At 37.9% G+C, this 21,531-nt stretch overlaps 4 protein-coding genes across 4 annotated transcripts; 2 read left to right on the forward strand and 2 right to left on the reverse strand.

Moving 5' to 3' along the window:
- Positions 1 to 6,868: 6,868 nt before the first annotated feature.
- On the reverse strand, positions 6,869 to 9,485 carry LOC141044553 (uncharacterized). Its single transcript, XM_073529145.2, has 2 exons — positions 8,090 to 9,485; positions 6,869 to 7,427 (listed from the first exon to the last, which is right to left on the reverse strand). Exons 1-2 carry the CDS (start codon positions 8,294 to 8,296, stop codon positions 7,269 to 7,271), a joined length of 366 nt encoding a protein of 121 aa, XP_073385246.1. The 5' UTR covers positions 8,297 to 9,485; the 3' UTR covers positions 6,869 to 7,268.
- A 152-nt stretch (positions 9,486 to 9,637) lies between these two features.
- On the reverse strand, positions 9,638 to 12,343 carry LOC112273067 (uncharacterized). The gene is made up of 3 exons (XM_024501414.2): positions 12,119 to 12,343; positions 10,940 to 11,402; positions 9,638 to 10,812 (listed from the first exon to the last, which is right to left on the reverse strand). The coding sequence occupies exons 2-3, from the start codon at positions 11,392 to 11,394 to the stop codon at positions 9,741 to 9,743; spliced, it is 1,527 nt and encodes a 508-aa protein (XP_024357182.1). The 5' UTR covers positions 11,395 to 11,402; positions 12,119 to 12,343; the 3' UTR covers positions 9,638 to 9,740.
- A 3,045-nt stretch (positions 12,344 to 15,388) lies between these two features.
- LOC112272985 (GTP-binding protein SAR2) lies at positions 15,389 to 17,202 on the forward strand. The gene is made up of 3 exons (XM_024501252.3): positions 15,389 to 15,883; positions 16,322 to 16,453; positions 16,721 to 17,202. The coding sequence occupies exons 1-3, from the start codon at positions 15,755 to 15,757 to the stop codon at positions 17,036 to 17,038; spliced, it is 579 nt and encodes a 192-aa protein (XP_024357020.1). The 5' UTR covers positions 15,389 to 15,754; the 3' UTR covers positions 17,039 to 17,202.
- A 1,660-nt stretch (positions 17,203 to 18,862) lies between these two features.
- Positions 18,863 to 21,295, forward strand: LOC112272984 (ras-related protein Rab11D). The gene is made up of 3 exons (XM_024501249.3): positions 18,863 to 19,058; positions 19,671 to 20,038; positions 20,454 to 21,295. Exons 2-3 carry the CDS (start codon positions 19,812 to 19,814, stop codon positions 20,890 to 20,892), a joined length of 666 nt encoding a protein of 221 aa, XP_024357017.1. The 5' UTR covers positions 18,863 to 19,058; positions 19,671 to 19,811; the 3' UTR covers positions 20,893 to 21,295.
- Positions 21,296 to 21,531: the final 236 nt, after the last annotated feature.

The following is a 21,531-nucleotide window of genomic DNA, read 5'->3' on the forward strand; positions in this document are numbered from 1 at the left end:
TTCTCTAACGGTATATACTTCTGAAATATTAGATGTCGATTAGCTTCTGGGTATGCTCGAATATGACGACAGGCATGCAACCATGGCTTAATCCAGCTTTGTCTATGATTCCTTTTTAACTTTCTTTGTTGCTCGTTTCGCAACAAATTTCTTGCTTGCGATCTCTCTATTCTTTCTCTTGACTGCCGTATTTTCTTTACTGTTAAGTTCTCATTCTTAATAACCATACTCTTTCATTATATTCTTCTGCGACTGCTACCTATTTCCCATCTACTTCAACCGGCAGTTAAAACCTAACACTCCATGCTATTATCAATTTCCCCGGCAGCGGCGCCAAAATGTGATTGTCGTTTTACTTACTCTAACTTATCTAATCAGAGTAAACCTGTATAGGGGAATTCGAACACAGGGAAAGAATACCGCATGAGCTTACACGTTAGGGTCACACAATTAACTGTATTCCGCACTACTTAAAACATCCAGGAAACACTACAATGCTTTCCACTTCCTAATAATACTCCACCATCACTGATAACAAACAACATGTAATCCCGCACTATCCTAAATGACAGGACATAATCATACTATAATCCAAATTCTGGAGTTCTTCACCATTAACTGCCTTCACATTACAGTGTTTCACACAAACACAGACTCATTCTCTCTGCTGAACTACATTCAGATTTCAGCATTCAATCTCTCTTCTTCTCATTCAATAACATATAATTCCATTCAAACTTTCATTCCATGATTCACTTCACAATATTCAGAAACTCTCAATACTCTTATTTCAAAGAACATAACAACAAAAGAAAAGAGGTAGCACCAAGCTTACCCCGGCTCACACTATCACAGTAATGGCCCCTACTTCCTCTCTCCCATCCTCCTTATGCTACCACGAGATACCAACTGCTACATCTCTAATGAAAACTGCTTTTCCTAACTATTCATCCATTTTACCTACTGAACTACCTTTTCAACAGTCATCTATCCCTGTTTACACTATGAACTAAGTATCTACAATTCAACAAATAACTACTTATTCTACACTTTCCATTACCTTTCATGGACATCGGATAGACCTAATTATGGTATAAGTGTGTTAGAGTATAGAGGCAGCTAAAAAGATAGTTAGTAGTTATTAATGTGTCAAATGGGACAGAGGTGAGAAATGGACAGTATGGATAATATGTTGTCATGATCACTGGTAGTAAGAGAATAGGAGTGGGACACCAATTAGAGGTCATTCTGTGTTGTCATTCTTGGTTATTTTTTGAGATTGCTATTTCTTATTTTTCTTACATTTTTGAGCGTAGTAGTTCCAGTTAAGAGTTTGAGAGAGGGAGCATCATGGCAATTGAAAGGGCAAAGCGAGCTACAAACAAAGAGAATAGTGGCTGAAATGTGAGAGCTAGACGCACATCAAAACCACCTTTTGTGATAATCGTTACCAATATGGAGCTCATGAAGTTGGATATCTGCTGGACGCCAAAAAGAATAAAAGACTTTCGAAATACGCAGTTGTTCCAATTTTTGCACTTGTCAAATTGCTTACCATCAATTAATGTATCATTAGTGGAGGAATATATTACAAAGTACAACCCGAAGGATGGATTGAGTATGGTACATGTAGAATAAGTAGTTATTTGCTGGATTGTAGATACTTAGTTTATAGTGTAAACAGGGATAGATGACTGTTGAAAAGGTAGTTTAGTAGGTAAAATAGATGAATAGTTAGGAAAAGTAATTTTCATTAGAGATGTAGCAGTTGGTATCTCGTGGTAGCATAAGGAGGATGGGAGAGAGGAAGTAGGGGCCAGACTGTGATAGTGTGAGCCGGGGTAAGCTTGGTGCTACCTCTTTTCTTTTGTTTGTTATTTTCTTTGAATAAGAAGATTAAGAGTTTCTGAATATTGTGAAAGTGAATTATGGAATAGAAGTATGATTTTTATTAAATGGGAAGAAGAAAGATTGAATGCTGAAATCTGATTGTAGTTCAGCAGAGAGAATGAGTTTGTGTTTGTGTGAAACACTGTAATGTGAAGGCAGTTAATGGTGAAGAACTCCAGAGTTTGGATTATAGTATGATTATGTCCTGTCATTTACGATAGTGCGGGATTACACGTTGTTGTTATCAGTGATGGTGGAATATTATTAGGAAGTGGAAAGCATTGTAGTATTTCCTGGGCGTTTTAAGTAGTGCGAAATACAGTTAATTGTGTGATCCTAACGTGTAAGCTCATGCGGTATTCTTTCCCTGGGTTCGAATCCCCCTATACAGGTTTATTCTAATTAGATTAGTTATAATAAGTAAAACGACAATCACAGTACAAGAGTAAATTATCGAGATTGACGGAACAATCTTGGAAAAGGTACTGTATCTTCTCATTGGAGAAATTGCAATAGGAGCTGATGACTCAAGCGACTTTAGTCGAGGAAGATATTTTAAGGGAGGTATGTCGGCCTTTGAGAGGAGCCAAGGTTGGCAGACTGTTGAGGTAATTTCACCAAAACTCGTGGAATAGTTCTGTTTTGTAGTGAGGCGATTAGGATTGTATCGACACTCCACATATATGTCCAAATGGTTATTGTATGCAGCAATAGGGATGCTAACAGGGATGGTGTTCAACTGGGCAGTGTACATAGCCACTCGTATTCATGCGGAGATAGGAGCCAAGTGGAAATTGAGGAAATTCACTTATTTGCTTTATTTCAATTATGTGTATGCTATGATCGCACACACATTGCGTCAAACAATGCCAGTAGAAGAAAGTCATGTATCAGTGCCAATGCCTCCACAGAAAGAATGAAATTTATTGGCACAGAATGTTAATACAGCGGATGTAATATACAAAATTAGGGAGTCAAGTTGTACACTGGCACAAGAGGTCGTTCTTATTATTGAATCAGAACGGGTTCCAATTCGTTTAGCGGTGGAAGAGGAGAATGAAATCCCAATTTTGATGGATATTAATCAGTTGGCATTTCCACAAGGTCGATTGTCCGAAGGAATACCTCTTAAGAATGCTTTATTGAAGCACATTTTACAAATACATTGTATGGTGCGAGCATTGGATGTAGAGTGTAATAGCAAACTGGATTTAGAGGATAGTACGAAGGTGATATCAGAGCAAAATCGAAGAATTAAAGAGCAAGAACGAACGATAAATAAAATTGGGGAATCTAAGTTGATATTAGAGCGGAAATGAGTTCACCAATATGAATCTTGAACAAAAGAAAAAGAACACATCTTACGGATTGTAGAAGGACAACGGGACAAATTGATCCAAAATTGCAAGACATGGAATTTGGAATGGGAGAAACTCAAATGCTAGTTGCAAGCGAAAGGAGACAAGGTAGAATTATTGATAAAAGAGAATGAAGCATTGAGTGACCAATCCAGATGCGAAACGAAGACGTTGAGGTTCAAAATCGAAGTTTTACAAGCTGAGGTGACAAAATTGATGGAAGAATTAACAGTGAAAAGCTAGTCACAAGTGTCAATTGAAGATGTTCCAGAATAGATGAGTCAACAACAGCATCAGTTGGAACTCCATGATGCCCAAATCTTGAAACTGGAGCCTCAAGTTCATGAATTAGGTGAGTATAATGAATATCTATTAAACCAGTTGAAGAAGAAGTCGATGGACGGATTGGAGGAGGAAGAAGATTTGAATTTAGAATCAGATTTGGTGGAACCTACATTAGATAATGCAGCAAATGATTAATTGGCTGGGCCAAAGGAATTAGTAATTTTATAGAATTTTGTTAAGTAGTTTTTAGATAAGAATCACTTGTGTATTTGCGAGGATGCTGTAGAGATAGGAGTAGGGCTATGTAGAATAGATATTAGTTCATTTTTGTAAGATATTGGTAAAATAAACTAATAGTCCATAGAATAGTCAGTTTAGGAGGACGGATGATTGATTCAGTTATTAAAAGTGGTTATTATAGGATTATGGTTAGAATCTAGAAATTAGTAGCAATTATATAGGAGATGTAGAAGTTTGTCGGGATGCCAGACTGTGATAGTCATGAGCCGGAATTAAGATTGGTGCTTTCTCTTTGTTTTTTTGTTTTCTTTGTTCTTAAAGAATAATGGATAGTTTTTGAATACTTAGAAGTGAGTCTGTGGAATAAATCAAAGATTGATTTATGAGTTATTGATTATGTAATTGGAGTACTGAGTGATTGAATTATATGAGAAATTATTGGAAGATTGATTATGGATGGAAGATTATGATTGTTGTTTATTGAGAGTTGTATGTGTGTGTTTTGATAGAGGAAGTCTGTAATTATAGGAATTCTGTGAATTCAGATTGGTTGGAGTGAAGTCTGTTATTTCTGATATTTGATAGAATTTATTGAGTTTTGAGCGATCTTTTGAGAGTGCAGGATTGCACATTGTGGTTATCAATTGATGAAGGAGTATTGTTACTGAGAGGAAGCATTGTACTGTTTCTTAGTATTTTAGTGGTTCGGAATACAGTTAATTGTGTGATCCTAACAAGTGAAACTCATGCGCTTAGTCTTTCCTTGTGTTCGAATTCCCCTATACATGTTTATTCTGGAAAGAATTGTAAAATAAGTAAAACAACAATCATAGAATGTTATAGTATATTTACAATTGAAATTGTATAAATTTTCTTATCTTCAATGTTTTTAAGAAATTTAATGTCAATTGAATGGTTAGATTGAAGGATATGAGAGTTTTATTATATTAGGATCTTAGATTTTTGAAATTTAGGATTAATAAGAGTTTTATGATCTTGAAAAATTTACTATTTAGATTGATGTGAAATTTGGTAAGAGCAATTTGGACTTAGAAATATATACACCAACTAATTTGTGAAACAATTGAACTATTCAAAAAGAAGAAATCACCATTGAAAGTCCAACATCTACATTGGAAAACAAAGGCAATGAATATCAAAGAAGTTTAGGAGATTTTTTTTTTTAATTGATAAGTTTGATTTTGCTCAAATTTTGAATGCTTGTTAAATGCTTGTAAATTGAAATACAAGTGAAATTTGAGTTGAAATCAATAATTTGATTATTATTTATTGAGATTTTAAAACAGCTACAGAAATTGATTAAAATTTACTCTAAATTTTGTTAAGTTTGTTTAGAATTTATTTAAGGTTTGGTTAGGATTGAAGATTTATTTAGGATTTATGTAGAATTTTATTAGAATTTAGAATTATATTAAGATTTGGTGAGGATTAGTTTAGGATTTTATTAAAATTTATTTAGGATTTGATTAGAATTTAGTTAGGATTTGATTAAGATTGGTTTAGGATTTTATTGAAATTTGGTTAGAATTTTTTTTAAAATGATTTAAGATTTTATTAAAGTTTGTTTAGAATTATATTAGAATTTAATTAGGTTATATTTAAATTTTCTATTATTAATATTTTTTAAGAATTTTTTGATATTTTATTAGAATTTTTTATTATATATATTTTTTTTAAGATTGATTAATAATTTTTTTATGTTTCTTTTGTAATTTTTTAAGATATCTTTTAAATTTGATTAAAAATTAATTAGTATTATTAAGATTTAATTAGAAGTTTTTTAGAATTCTATTAGAGTTATTAGGACTTTCTTGTTACAAATTCTATTTTATCTTCCACAACCAAGTGCTTAGTGCATTTTTAAGCAAACTTCATAGAATACAACAATATCGTACAAGACATTGCCACATAGCTTTTAGTTAGATAGTATATATAGAGGCAAGAATAAAGTCCTCTTCACTCTTGTCAATGCCTTTCTCGTCCTTAGTCTTCTTTCAAGAATCTTTAGTTTTCTTTAACAACAGCCATCTTAGTTTAATATTATACCGTCTTTGGATAATTATCTATTCTTTTCAAGTAATGCAAGAGTATAATAAACTTTTGGTTCTTTGTGATATATATATCTTCAATCTTTGCATAAGATATAAAACATGTATAGTCCTCAAGATCAAGTTCTTCACATATGTACAAAAAGCAAGAAATATTGACAACAAATAGTATAAGAACAATGCAAACTATAACATCTGATATAAGCTTTTTATCTTAGTATTCTAACTTATGCATCAAACCAAGCAAATTGCTCAAATCTTACAAAACCATCCTTAAGTATTGTATTGGACCTTGTGTTTTTTAGTGCAACATGAGCAACCATGGTTTTCAAGAATGAAGAAGTTTGAAATGCCATTGTTGATTGACATAACTTCACATATGACAAGAAGAAACTACTGAAGTCTTTCTTTTATTCTTAGTTTGACATTTGCACTTATCCAACAGTCAAAATTCATCTTGGACTACATGCCAATAATGAAAGTGGCATAGATAAAAGAGTGCTTCTTACACAGTCCCAATCAAATAAAATTGTTGCATGAGTAATGGACTTATTGAAGTGGTTGTATCTTCAAATTTAAGATAAACCAAGTGGTGCTTTATGCAAACTCAAGGGTTTACGAATTGGAAATGTGATGGTAAAAAAAACGTTACTGATTCTTAGTGTTATGCAATTATGTAAGCATTAGATAAGCCAGCTATTCATGAGACAAGACAATTCACATTTCTCACATGCATTAAAACCCTAAAGCCAGTATTTGATGCCTAACGGAGTAGTGCAAGCTCTGACCTCAAGCTAATGCAAAGATATACTTGATTAGCAAACTTATGATTGATTGACAGGCAATAGAAGAACTTTTCAGTGTACAGCATATATTCGAGACTGTTCTGACGAATGCTCTTCTCCAAAATTTATGTTTGTACTTCTTCAATGCAATGACTTCCTCAGGGAAATTTTCAAAGCAAAAATAGCAAGCAAACAAACTTCATTCCTATTACCACCCGCTTAGAGCGCAGGCGTCGGTCAATAGGATGGTTCAGCACACTAGAAGATAAGTGAAGATCATCTGGCTATGGCGGCTCATCGGGACTGCCATAGACATAAAGTGAGTTTCATCATATATCATTCTGATGAATGAAGGACAACATTTTAAGTAGTGATGGAAATTTCACATAAATAAACTGTCTCCTCATTGAAAAATGTATGCTGTACATCAAATTCGAGGGAAATGATCATCTAAACAATAGATTGCGACACTTCCGACAACTGCTTAGTGGAGAGATTCCACCTAGCTTCCCATTTGGCGTCGTCGTCGGCGATCTCTGCCTCAATCCGGAAGTGGCGGTAGCACGTCGACTTGCTTACCATTCGTTTCCCTTCGCAAATCATGCACATGCACATCACCTTCTGCTTGCTTAATGGCACTTTCACTTTGGAACAACCCCGGCACATATGCGAAGGCTTTCTTGCACAATACCTTGAGCAGTTGGAGAGGCCGCTATCTGCAGAGCTGAGTTCATCACTTGCTGCGGTGGTCGTAAGGGAAGAAACTGATGACATCGTGTAGACTCGATTCTAATTTGCACCTGCGAAGACGAGGGATTTGGGTCAGAACTGGAACACAGTTTTATAAGCCCATCTGCAAGGTATTCCCTCCAGATTCGATGTCTTCATGGACTGGGAACCCAAACCAAGTACACTAGAGTTCCGAAAACAATTTGCAGCTATTTCGATGCTCGGCGCTAGCTGCTGTTTAAATATCCCTTCTCCATTGAAATTGGAAATGGTGCGAGATGTGAAGACTACACTCGAAGCCTGCCTTGGTTCTCGTCTTCCAATGCCAAACAACAAAGCGTGGGTTGATAGTCGGTCGATGGTCCATTTCTCACAAGCTATTGCCGAGGACATTAAGACACTGCCGCAGTCAGATGAACCCACCAATTGCACATCATGTTGAGTCCATGAGAGGAATCACAGTTCGAAGGAGACGACTTCGGAGATGTCTCATGTCCAATTCCAAAGATCAGGCCATTGGGTGGTATTCCAGATTCCAGATAAAGAATATTTCTACATGCCAACCAGATCATTTGTTTATGCTCTTTTATCTACAGGAAACTGACTTCTCATTCTCTGACATGTCCACGTTTTGTCGAATTAGTCTTTAATACCGTCTAATTTGAGGGCATACAAGCACGGCGACATCTTCTTTGCTCTTTTTATTGGTAGAAATGTAGATTTGTTTCCTTACATGTTTCTGTATACTCCAAAGCTGTGCAATTGGTGGTTTCGTCCCAAGTCCTTCAATCGCCACCACAGCGAAGGTAAGGATGGCGTGTCTGACGAGCTCGCAGCACGAGAGGATGAAGGGATGGAAACCCACGAATAGGTTGAAATTTGCAGTCGCTATCTGATGGATTTTGCGATATTTGACGAAGCTTGGCACTCTTTCTGACATCCTGCACTTCTACCTCGTCCTTGCATCGCAATTTGTGGTCCTCCTCCCTGTTGTAGCTCTATGATCATTCTCCAGACTTTCTATGAGGCACTTATGCTGAAGACCTTATGTTCAACGACAACAGACCTGGGTATGGCTCTTACAGTTTGTTTCCGGCTGAGAATTGAAGGTCTAATTCGAATCACACTACATTCCGTTTAAAGGAATGTCTTAATGAATGAAATGCTAATTTACCCCTCAAAGGAATATTTACAATTGGAGGTAGACGTCACGAAACTAGCCTTGACCTGTCGTCGATTAATCGATTTCCGTTGGTAGGCAAATTCAAGCTGAACGTGGAACTTTCCAACGAAGGATCTCGATCTCTGCAAATTAATTACATCTCATTTTCCTGTTTCTAAAATCACAAGTCAAGGAAGCAAAAGGTTCGATGCAGCACGAGAGTCTCCAATTAATTCATCTCAAGGCTTAACATGCTTCATCTGAAAACCTAACACCATTCAGATGTGCAGACTTCCTTCCAGCTGACCTTTGTTTGGTTACGTATCGTTTTCTTTCTGGTGCTTCGTACACCGAAACCTAAACTTGATGAACACCAATAAATGAGCGACAGCAATAACCCAGGACCAACATTACACAACGGCGAAGGTAAAACCTTTGGCCAATGTGAAGCAGTCGCCATTACAGTCGCCATTTCATGCGGATTTGCTCAAAATCGTCACGAATAATACCTAGTGCACAATTTTGCTCGTCTGCAGTCTTAACCTTACGATCTGACTTCAAAACTTCTGGAAGGTTGGGCAGATTTCACACCCTGCACATTCCATGGAGACCAATCGTAGACTGCACAACTGAAATGTGTTGATACAAGTGTGACTACGAAATCTAATTATAGAAGGTTGAGTAAAACCGGGAAAGCTTGCGCGAACCAAGTCTCAGATTCCAATACAACCCCATGGTCCAAGTCTCACTGGCGGGTGCGGTGACTTGCGTTGCAAAATTCCAATAATTCGTCGGAGTCCTTTGTTGTGTTAATCCAGCTTTCTAAATCTGACGGAACCGCTGCCAGTAAATGAACAGATCAAAATGCAAAATGAGGGTCATGGTTCATCTCACTGCATAATGGGGCCTTTCCGAGACATCAGAATCACCACAGTGGACACAAGAATCTTTGGTACAGATTGAGTCTCTTGTACGTGGGTCTAATTTCAACTCAGGGTTTGGCAATTCGTGAAGTGGAAAAGTTAAGCGTCTTCCCAGATTACTGAAAACCGATTGCTTTCGATGACGTCGTGGATCAATGAGCATGAGCAGCATAATTGCATACACAAGGAACTGAAGTGTGGTAAAGAGGGAAGATGGTGGGTATCCTCATCGGGCTTTTAACATTTATGGGATTTGATTCATATTGTCATGGTTTGTTACTGGTTTTTTAGATTTGTACTCAAACGTTAGGTCGAGCGCTCGCCTGCGCCATGCCATGCAGCGACACCACCATGCACTCCATGAACAGAAGCATCTTATCCCGAAACTCCTGCTCTGCGGCGTGCTTCGACTGCATCAGCTTCACCATAGTGCCCAACTGTGCTCCAAGCCCCCCAATAGTCTGACCCAGCAAGCTCACCGCAGGGGAGCACTGTTCCACATTGTCCTGGTGGCCTGGATTCATGCCGCGATGAAACAAGGGAACTCTCTCCACAACCAGGTTCTTGTGCAATTGCTGCTCACAATTATTGGTATTGTGAAACGACCCTTGGTGCACACCCATAATCATCTGCACTAGCTCCTCCTTACTTCCGGAATTGCTCATTTGACTGTCCCCCGAGTGCAGTAACGGCAAGTGGGAGTTTACGGATTGGAGTACCGGCTTGTGAGTATCTTGATCCGCGTGATGTGGTTTCTTAGCGTAATTCTCTCCGGGTATTGCATTCTGAGAAAGGGAATTGTTCAAGTGACTGCCGATTGGTTGCTGTTGAGGTGAGTTCTGTGGCATTTGGGTGTCGTCCATTTTGCAAGCATTTGCAAAGGGGTTGGGTCTCTTGAATGGAAACCACGGCTTCATGGAAGATGGAATCTTATTCGGATTCTCAGTGGTTTTATTTGTGAAGTCAGGAGGAGGGGCAACTTTGATTGAGTCGAAGGTAGTTGGTTCAGTGATGAGCGAGGAATTTTCAGGAGTTGGGTGTGGAGGTGGCTGGGAAGTCTTCACGAATGTTGAATGGGAACTATTATATGGCACTGTTCTATTGTTCCTCCGCAGCTCTGCAGCACGTCTTCTTCGAAGCTCTCGGGCTTGGAGCTTGAACCCATCAAACGTCTCTTGGGAAGACACTGGCTGTTGCTCGCTTGGAACAGGCCACGAGGTCTTGACTTGCTTTTCAGACTCTTCCTGTGGCTTCGATTCTGCAGAGGGACTTACGGTATCGACAGCAACCAAGGGATGAGACGATGGCGCTGAAGTTGAAGTGGACGATACACTTGGAGCTGACGGTGGAGCTGGCAGTGGAACAGATTCTCTGCTCAAACAATGCACAAATTAAGATGCCGTTTCATGCTTAATTTAATGTAAAATACTTCAATACCCACTTTCGTAGCAGACATGATATGTGCTTTAGTTAATAAACCATATATCTCAAAAAGTACCTGGTGAGCTCCACGTTGAGCTCAGTACATGCAACTTCCTTGTCCTCGAAACTAGTCGGAGACACATTCATACGATTAGACACAGACTCTTTCTTCTCATTCTGATGAGAGAAACTTTCTAAGCAATCAAAGATCTTCTTGTCAAATCCATCTCCCAGTGGAAGCTGGGGCCATTTGCTGCGACACTCCAACCTCTGTTCTCTAGTCAAGTCCCAGTAGTTGTTGTGATTATCTTCCTGCATGTTGAAGGAGATGATCTGGACCCTGTATTGCTCTAGCCTGTACCATCTCCTGTTGCAGCTCTCGTGGCTTCGATTGAACCCCTTCTCACGTAGCCTCTTCGCTACTTCATTCCAGTGCTCGCTTGCTGTATGGCCTTTAGAACCTTTTGCTCTCAGAGCAATGTGCTCCTCCACCAAAGCAATGGACTCTTGCCAACTCCATTGTTTTGCCATCGTTCTACCTGCACAGGTCAGAAAACAGTCATTACAGCCATTAGAAAACTTTACAGCGATTAACTAAAAAAGACATAAAAAAATTCGTGAAAAGCTAACACAAAACAAATACAAATATGATGCTCCCCGGGCTGACAAAGCTCACCTGCAACAGCTACAATAACAAGTGCAATTTACATGATTTTCCAAGGCAAGAAAGCATTCATACTCATGAAAGGAGGCCCTTACACAGGTCTGTGTCAAATTGAGTAACATGGACAATAATGTTGAATGATGTAGATACCCTCGCAGACAAGACCCAAAAGAAAAACTTCTCATGTCAGACGTCAAAGGATCAACAATCAACCAAAACGACACAATATGCAAGCCCTGATTCAACTCCCCAATCGAGCTGAACATGAACTGTGACTCTGTAAGCCATGTGATTCAGTAAGAACTGCAGATCGCACGACCACTAAGCATGTTAGTGAACACAGACCAACAACTCAATTGAGCAAGAGCACCTACCATGGAAGGATCAAAGTAGGCTTAACCATACACCCATAAAGCGTCAGGAGTGTACAACAACAACGGTTCAAAGAAAAAGATGACCTACAAAGGACGAAAGACTGCACACTCTACAAGCTCTGCACAAACAACAAAAACCTGCAAGCCATCGGGGATTATGAAGGAACCTGTGTGCATGCTACACCAAATTTCAAGATAGACTACGAAGAAGACGTACTCTGTTCACCAGGACTTTGTTCAGCTATGAAACGAGCTGCTGTTGCTGCTGCTGCTCCTGCTCCTATTCGTCAAGAGTAATGGATTTGTGAGTGTTGGAGGAGCTCCGGTGGATGAAGAAGGGGAGGAGGAAAGGCAGGAAGCCGCGAGATCGATGTGGTGGAGATGGAGGTTTTAGAGCAATTCCTGTCCTTTGAGGACCCAAAGGGTGCAATGCTCAAAGGGTGCAACACTCTCGAGCGTTACTGGGACACAGTCTTGTGCCCTTTCATCAACTTGGGCTGTGGCTCTCCATGTTCCCTTGCTTGTTCCCTCTCTTGTTCCCATGTTCCCTTTCTTGTTCCCTGTCTTGTTCCCATGTTCCCTTGCTTGTTCCCTCTCTTGTTCCCATGTTCCCAGAACGTGAAAAATCTGAGCCGCAGAGTTTTTACTGATGGAAATTGAGCTAATTGGAACATTCTTATAGTAGAGATGAATTTGGAAAAAGCATCATTGTTTTTATTTTTATTTTTTTTCTTTGTCTTATTGATACTAAACGGGGTTTATCTAGTTAAAAGCATTATTTGTAAAAATTTAAATTTTTATAAGTTCACTTTGAATATATTTTTATGGAATATATTTTTATAAAAATATTGTTGTTAATAACATTAGAATTGTTGTTAATAACTAGATTTTTTGGATATTGTTGATGATTCTAAGGATTTTCTATCAAATAATAGAAATTGTACAGTAATCAATAAGTACATGTAGCTTATAAAGAAAGCATACAGCAAGTATATTTCTAATTTGGAAAACATTAATTTTGCACACATTATTTTATGTAAAAGATTAGTTGTAGAATAGATGATATTTTGCAACATCTATAAAAATCAAAAACTTTTTAATATTATCTATAAATGACACAAAATTTTATATGTAAAATAGAAGGTGAAGCTTCAATTATATATGTAGAACATAAAAGCACTTACAAACCAATTCATAGTCATAAATATGTTCTTAGAAAAATTTAATGTGGTAATAATAAATAATAACTTTGCTATTATAGCAACTAAAAATAGCTCCATTACAACCATATCCAAGTATATTGTAAGTTTAGATGCAGCCAATGACATGATACTAATCAAATATTTATTTAATACTTGTAGATATATTCCACTAGTAAAGATATTTATAGTGGACAATAACATTATTGAAACTATTAAAATGGTAGAGAAATTGATGTTAATGCTAAAAAGATAAAAATGATAATTTCAATTTTATTCTTTTAATCCAAAATAAATAAAAATAATAAAAAAATAAAAAATCAATAATATTTTTTGTGGAAGATATTATGATTTATTTCAATATAAGTGGATAATTTGTAAAAGTTTAAATAAAAACATAGTAGCCATATGTGCAAAAATATATCAATTATATCTTATCACTTACAAAAACATAAATAGAATAGAAAAAGTGTAGACTTATTAATTAAATTTAATATATATGTTTATATATTGCAAAGTTAAAGACTTCAAGGCAGTTATTAAAAGTGCCTGTATATATAGAAGTGAATTGATGTTTGAGGAGTTTAATGTTTTGTGAAATAAAGTTAAAGACTTCAAGGCACTTATTGAAAGTATATGTATAGAGAGAGAGAGAGAAAAGTGAATTGATGTTTGAGGAATTTAATGCTTTGTGAAATATAGGAGCATTGCAAGTCAAACTTTCATATCATATACTTTATAACAAAATAGGCTTAAAGAGGTCTAAATTGTTGTATAGTAAATATAGCAAAAAGAGACTTGCATTATTCACACCTTAGCTATGAATTCTACTATAAAACATTAGTAAATGTAATACACACTTTCAATTGTTATTCTACAAATAACCTTGTATTAATGACATTCTAAAAAGTAAAGATTAAGACAAAATTAATTTATGCGTTTGTAAACCAAAACAATCATTAAAATCTATGATTTATGAACATAATGAAGGTGAAACATGAAAGTTGAAAGTATTTAAATATACTTTTAAATTAAAAATATATTTGAAATTTTGATTACTTAGGTTAATTAATGAGTGATTTTGGTTTTAAGTGACCCTAAACCCTAAAAATTTTGTTATAAAACTGGTTAGATAAATATGTTGACAGTTTTATAACAAAGTCATAATGGAAAATTTTGTAAACCAAAAAGAAAATATTTATTTTAATATAAAATTTTGAAATTAAGATAAGTAAATTTTATTAAAAATTCCTGTATCTAATATAATACTCAAAAATTAAAAATAATACCACTCTAAAAAATTTGTTTCACAGTTTGTAATCTAGTAAGCAGAGACATATTAAGTAAAAGAAAACTAATATATTCAATAATTATTATTTCTGAAAAATGGCTACCACTTCACTTGTACTTATAAAATAATAAATTGTAAAAGGAACCAGGTTTAGGTTTAGGGTCACTTAAAACCAAAATCACTAATCATTTTATCCTTTGTTAGGAAACTGGTTAGATAAATATGTTGACATTGTTGTAAATACGATTTTTATTTTTATTTTATTTATTTTCAACATCAAGTTTCATGCTAATGACATTTAAAGAGTTATGCATTCAAAATTATTAAAACAAGAAAAATATCATTAATGTATATATTTTTCCAAAATTGGGTGGCCTTTAATATTTTTAATAAATAACTACATGTGAGGAAATAATATTTCTTCTATTATATTAATTTTAAAATTAGCTTTTATTAACTTTTGGAGTTAGTATTTTTGTTTAGATGTTAAAAGCTGCACACATATTGGCAATTGTAAGATGCTTTAATACACGTATATATATATATATATATATATATATGTGTGTGTGTGTGTGTGTGTATTATTTTTCTCTCAATCACATACAGAAAAATAAATAAATAAATTCCCATAAGTGAAAAATCCTAAATTATGGCACTTACTACTACACTAGGCTTGGTGGCTATTTGGCCATGGCCTCACAATGACGACGCGTCCTCCAATCATATAGTCAGCGGTGGCGCCATGTCACGGGAATCGAAGACCGAGCCTATCATGTTTTTTTAGCTGCCCTAGGTCCATATGACCGTTTATGACGTGTCCAGAGGACCTTGTCATTGGGCCACTAGGGACGCGCCACGGCAGCAGAGCTCTCAGTCTCGCCAACCACGTCGCAACCACGTCAGCATGGGACCCCATTCCCGTCGAGAGAGGCAATCAGGATGATGGGATCTGTCGAACAAGACTCATCGGCGTCATCGCCCAAGCCGCAATCGCCGAAGCTCGCTTGGGGTTCGGCGCTTCTCCCATCTCGCCGCGCGTGGGCAAGCTTTGCTTCAGTCGGGAGAGAAAGAGAGAGAGAGAGAGAGAGAGAGAGAGAGAGCGAGAACGGAGGTGGTGAATCCGCTCGGGTTTCTACGAAATTGGGTTGGATTTTAGACAGCGTCGGTGTCGGCGCTGGGCTTGTAGACCAGATAGATCTTGCAAGTTCAGGGGGTTTCTGGGGGATCTGTGTTGTTTTTGATTTGTGGGTTGTGCCAGTTTCCCGTGAAGATCGTTTGCAAGCTGGGATACAAATACAGCCCTGGGTACTGGTACTCGGAGTTGTGGAAGGAGGGCGAGCCGGCAGATGTTAAGCCTGGCATCATGTTTATCGTAGATTGGTTTTATGGCTTTCTTGCGAGCATAGGTTTGTGGCAGAAGGAGGCCAAAATCTTGTTCCTGGGTCTTGACAATGCCGGGAAGACGACACTTCTGCACATGCTCAAGGATGAGGTCCTCCCCTTGCCAGATTTCTTCTCCTTTTTTTTCTTTTTTCCCACGGTTTGTGCCTGGCTGCCGCTAGAAATGTCGGTTTCTGTCTTCATGGCTTCTGTTGCTTCGCCCTGAATTCGTAGATCTATCATCATTCGTCACCACTTGCTTATGTCCCTAGTCGTTTTGGTTGCTTGGGTTATAATTTCTTCTAATCTTTGTGGGAGTTTAGTATCTTGCAATGTCTTGTCTCCTCCGATGCTGAATAGAGTTATCCGCTGTCGTCTGTGTTTGGGTTGCAGTGGTACGCTACTAAAACAGACTAGAATGTTTTACATTCTTGAATTAGGTCTGGAGCTTGGTATGGTCTCCCCTGGATGGATTGAAGAGTTGGTTGGAATTGAAGTGTCTCTCTTAGGTATTTATGTCGGATGACTCATGTCAGTTTCTTGTGAACAGAAACTGGGGCAACATCAACCAACGCAGTATCCAACATCTGAAGAATTGAGCATCAATAGGGTGAAGTTCAAAGCATTCGATCTAGGTGGTCACACGATTGCTCGACGTGTGTGGAGGGACTACTATGCTAAGGTTTTTTTCTAGTCTTATCCTTTGTTGATTCTAGTATCTTCCCAACATATGTGTAAACGTTGTTACATAGTCATGGCATTAAGCTTGAGTTTTTATTTGAGAACTTTATTACTACGTCTCCAGTCTTTTATTAAATTGCTCCTCTAAAATCTCTCTGATTGAGTGTTATTCCAGACATCCCGTGAGGTCATGAGGCGTAAGAAAAATTTCGCGCTGATTCAGTGTTAGAAAGCCTTACTAAGGCTGTAAATCAATAACTTTGTGCAGGTGGATGCTATCGTTTACCTTGTCGACGCAGTTGACAAGGAGAGGTTTCCTGAATCAAAGAAAGAACTCGACTCCTTGCTCTCGGATGACTCGCTCTCCCAAGTGCCTGTGCTGGTCCTTGGCAACAAGATTGACATCCCTTACGCTGCCTCCGAAGATGAATTGCGGTACACACTCGGCCTGACCATGACCACTGGCAAAGGAACGGTGAACCTGAAGGATAGCAACATCCGGCCCATTGAGGTTTTCATGTGCAGTATAGTGCGTAAGATGGGTTACGGCGAAGGGTTCAAGTGGATGACGCAGTATATTAAATGATTGTTTGCAATAGACAAGGAAAGTAATTTTTGGTGTACCAGGGCCATTAATAGTGATTGCAGTTTTGGTGGATGTGCATCTGAATGGGAATATTTTGGTTTCCGGACAGTTTTTGACCTTACGAATCATGAAGTAAAGTGAATCCTATGGATACCAGTTATCTAGATCTTGACTGCCCTTCGTAGCTAGTTCCCTAACTTATTTAACCATTTAACCTGTGCTTAATCTGTAAAATACTTGCATTATGTCGATAACAGTGCAACGTACAGTCTTCTGTGCAGAAATTAAGTAATTGTTGATGCAAGTAACTCAGATATACAACGACTTGTATCCACTGCTTCAACAATTTTTTGATCTTCGGTCAAACAAGTTGAAAGTGCGCTATTTTTGGCCTGTTTGTGAATGAAATTTACCAGTTCCAGAATTCTTGCTGAAGCAAAGAAGCTTCCAGCATTCTCCACCTGAGTGAATATAGATTCAGACTGCTTCAGTCTGAGAGGAAACCTAGATTCTCTCTATTCTTCAACTTGAAGGAGGATATTCATAACAATGTGCGGATTTCTCTCATCTGCCTCATTATATTGCCGATTGTGATACAGTTTAATTAGCCTTTGCATATATATACAGGTGTGTGTGCAATTTTATCATATACAAATGTCTGTTTGATTAATTGTTCATGAATGTTCTATATATTAGACTAAATAACTTTAGAGAAAATCTTGCTTAGTGTAATATGCTAATACTAAAAGGGTTCGCCTTGTAGAAGAAATTTCCAACCTTTGTTTTCTTTAAGAAAATTCATATATATATTAGTGATTTATTGCTTACTATTCTTTAATTGAGGGATTTTGAAGACTGAATAACTTGTATTGTAATACAGGATCAAAAGAAAGATTATATTATAGCTAGACTTACCAACTTAGATAGATCCTATGACCAATAATTTTACAAAAGTTTTAGGAGGGAACTTTATTCTTTATAACATGAAGTTCCAACCAAGGTTGGAATAGAGGTCATAAATAAATAATGGTGGTTTGATTAAGACTTCAAAAAGTTTTATTGAATCTCATGACTTTTTAATAAAAAACTACAAAGGCTGCAAGGGGTGCAGGGTGTTCGTTCTAACACTTTGTTCTCTTTAGAGAAAAATACATTCGAATTCTTTACATTAAATACTCAAGACCAAGGTATATATGATTCATAGTGTCTTTTTCATATCACAAGGATAAAAAGTCAACTTTAACACCAACGACCTTAAATCTTATACCATGCAATGCTGAGACATCATCATCATAATCATCAAAATGAAAAAAGCTTAAGAAAGACACATAGTTCCACAACCAAATAAAGAACCCAACATATCAAAATTATAGATTTAGAAAAAACTCCAGACATATGACATCTTTCACAGTTAGGAATTAATCATCTGCAAACAATCCTCAAAATCATGCACTAAAAGCACTTGCCACAGCACCTACATAGAGCAAATATAAAAATAACGATCCAACTCAATCGATGCACGTTAATTTTAGCCACAAGAATGCATCAACCACCTCAGACTTGATTAAAATAACAAATCTGTTTATAAATAGTGTCATCACAAATGCAAAGTTCCTCTCAGAACCACCAACTGAAAAAGCAAACAATTCAATCAAAACATACAAATAAATATAATAAATAAATAAATATATATATATATATATAACTCTCTCTGGGGAAAGGGAACAAGGGGGGACGTGAAGTGAAGCGTGAAAGAACCTTCGGATGGAGTCAAAGGGCGGGAGGGGGGGGGGGGATTCATTGTGGTGTGGACAACGACGGCGAGGGGGTGGGCCCTCTCCCATCGCGGGCCGGGTCGGGCGCCATTCCCCCCGCCCACCCGTGCTCCCGTCGTGAATCGATTCCTCCTCGGAGCCCCGCTGCCGGATCGCAACCCCTCCTCCTCGCCTTTCTCCTCCGCTTGCTGCCTTGCTTGTTGCGGAACGAACGAAGCCCATCGCGTTGTCGTGGTCGTTTCCAGGTACGCGTCGCGCCTTTTTGTGCCGCATCGAAGGTGCCATCGCGGAATTTTAGTTGGTAGGATTCTGAAGGAGGCTGATCTGTTATCGCTGAAGGGAAGTCTAGCTGTCTGATTTGTTTTTGAGGATGGTCGAGAAAAGAGGATTTTGGTTGATGGGGATTGCGGTGTGGGAGCATTTTCGTGATGTCGTGGTTCGTGGAGACTGAACGTGTTGCTCTTGCTACCGTTGTTGCATTGCTGGCTAGGGCTTTTTGTGCTGGATGTTGGTTTGTTGCTTCGGGTTTTGAAGCGGTGTTGATTTGGCGCGAAGTGTTTTTTGTTGTTTGTTCGTTTTCGTTTTCGCAGAAGTGAAGCAGGTCTTAGTATGCCGGCTTAGCGTTTTGGAGACCTGAGAGGATTATTTAAGTCCTGATGTGTTGATGAAGGGGATTTGTTGTTGCTATTATTGATTCTTCAATAGAGCAAGACTTTGGCCGGATTATCATTTTTGTTGTTTGTGAGTGTGATTTCTCTTTCTTCAACTGGTAGGTAGTGAACTCTCGTGATTTTTTCGGAGGCAATGTTTGTGTGAATGTTCTGGATTCTAGACATAACTTGGAGTTTGATACTCAGGGTTATCAAGGAGACCTGCCGAAGAAAAGAGACAGAGTCGTAATTAGCAAGTGCGACCTGTAATGTGATCTACCAGCCCAACCATAAACTCCCTGTCATTACAGCTGATAAGGAAGATTTGTGGATTTAGTCGGGACAGACATGGCGAATGGTTACAATGAGTACGATAATAAGATAGACTACGTGTTCAAGGTCGTTCTCATTGGAGATTCGGCAGTCGGAAAGTCGCAGCTGCTGTCCAGATTCTCCCGCAATGAGTTTAGTCTCGAGTCTAAAGCTACAATTGGAGTTGAGTTTCAGACGCGTACCATTGTAGTGGATCATAAGACCATCAAGGCTCAGATCTGGGATACAGCCGGGCAAGAAAGGTACGCTGATTATTTTTCTATGTTCAGTAATATCTCAATAAATTGCATTCAAGTTTCCAACTTGAAACTCAATTTTGCAAGTAATTCCCAGCTGCAAACTAAGTGTTCATGTCCCTGAGCGGTCTTATTCATAATCCAACGTTCTCATGCTTCAATTTCATCTCCAATTTGATCATCTTTCAAAGTTGTTTTTGAAACTTCAGCTTTTCTAATACAGCTTAATAAGTAAATTAACTTTTTCCACAAGTGTAATTCAACACCAGATGCAAGTCCACTTTGGATAATCAGCATTGTGATAACGTTGCAGCACCTCTCTAGGATATGTAGTTGTTTGCTTCTGGGTATTGATAAATTTCGATACCCTCTTTGTTTGCTGTTTGGAGACCTTGCTTATCTCTTATAAAATGTTGAGCAGGTACAGAGCTGTAACAAGTGCATATTATAGAGGTGCCGTCGGTGCCATGGTGGTTTATGACATCACAAAGGAACAATCGTTTGATCATGTATTAAGGTGGCTTGAGGAACTGAGGGCACACGCAGACGCAAACATCGTGATTATGCTGATTGGTAACAAGTCCGATTTGAGCAACTTACGGCAAGTTGAAACGGATACGGCAAGAGAGTATGCAGAGAAGCAAGGGCTGTCTTTTCTCGAGACCTCGGCCATGGAGTCAACAAATGTGGAGACAGCGTTCTTCACCGTTTTGTCTGAAATCTACAAGACTGTCAGCAAGAAAGCTCTTATTGCTGATGAAAATCAAGGAGGCGCCCCACTTCTACCTGGCACGAAAATTACCCTCACAGATAAGGACGACGTGATTGGGACTAAGAAAGCAGGATGCTGCTCGAGTTGATAATTTTTTTGATTAGTCTTGATGCTTAGTGGAGGTTGTGTACAGTTCACAGAAGCATAAGGATCAAGTTCAGTACAAGTTCGAATCTCGATTTCATTATTGGTTAGCTATCACATAGCTGATTCATTGAGTTACTGATTAATGCCTAGCTTTTTGTGTAGTTGTATGAGTTGCAACTTGGTTTGAGAAAATCCTTGGAGTTGGAGGGGGGTCTCTTGATAGCCCGAGTGAGTAGGTGTACGGTTGTAGTCTGAATCCTATGTTACGGCTCTCTCATTCTGCTCCAAGTTAAATCAGAAGTAGATGCTGTTTTTTTTTTTGGATAGGTTGTAATCCAGCTAGCTGAAAGAAATTGATGTCATTTCAACAAATTCAAATTCAAATTCAAATCTCATTACTTCAATTGCAGTCGAATGTATTGCAGGCAATACATGACGAGCTCTGCACGGTTTACAAAAAACTTGCTCATCGTTTGCCAATATAGAAGGAGTTGACTAAAATCTTATGGATGCTTCACATCTAAGACATCGTAGCTACTTGATTGACCCAGATTGAGCTGCTGGAGGATTGTGAAAACTAGACGACTAAGCTTGAATCAGATTTAGTGTGATTTCGCTCTGTGAACAAGTGATTGAATCA

The sequence above is a fragment of the Physcomitrium patens genome, chromosome 20 (genome assembly GCF_059467195.1).
Source record: "Physcomitrium patens ecotype Gransden chromosome 20, ASM5946719v1, whole genome shotgun sequence".
NCBI lineage: Eukaryota > Viridiplantae > Streptophyta > Bryopsida > Funariales > Funariaceae > Physcomitrium > Physcomitrium patens.

Coding starts and splice junctions, on each gene's coding strand:
- LOC141044553 (XM_073529145.2), bottom strand. CDS start 8,296: ATGTCAGAAAGAGTGCCAAGCTTCGTCAAATATCGCAAAATCCATCAG. Junction 7,428..8,089: donor TTTGGAGTATACAGAAACAT/GTAAGGAAACAA, acceptor TCGTCTTCGCAG/GTGCAAATTAGAATCGAGTC.
- LOC112273067 (XM_024501414.2), bottom strand. CDS start 11,394: ATGGCAAAACAATGGAGTTGGCAAGAGTCCATTGCTTTGGTGGAGGAG. Junction 10,813..10,939: donor CTCAACGTGGAGCTCACCAG/GTACTTTTTGAG, acceptor TTGTTTGAGCAG/AGAATCTGTTCCACTGCCAG.
- LOC112272985 (XM_024501252.3), top strand. CDS start 15,755: ATGTTTATCGTAGATTGGTTTTATGGCTTTCTTGCGAGCATAGGTTTG. Junction 15,884..16,321: donor TGCACATGCTCAAGGATGAG/GTCCTCCCCTTG, acceptor TCTTGTGAACAG/AAACTGGGGCAACATCAACC. Junction 16,454..16,720: donor GGAGGGACTACTATGCTAAG/GTTTTTTTCTAG, acceptor AACTTTGTGCAG/GTGGATGCTATCGTTTACCT.
- LOC112272984 (XM_024501249.3), top strand. CDS start 19,812: ATGGCGAATGGTTACAATGAGTACGATAATAAGATAGACTACGTGTTC. Junction 20,039..20,453: donor GATACAGCCGGGCAAGAAAG/GTACGCTGATTA, acceptor AATGTTGAGCAG/GTACAGAGCTGTAACAAGTG.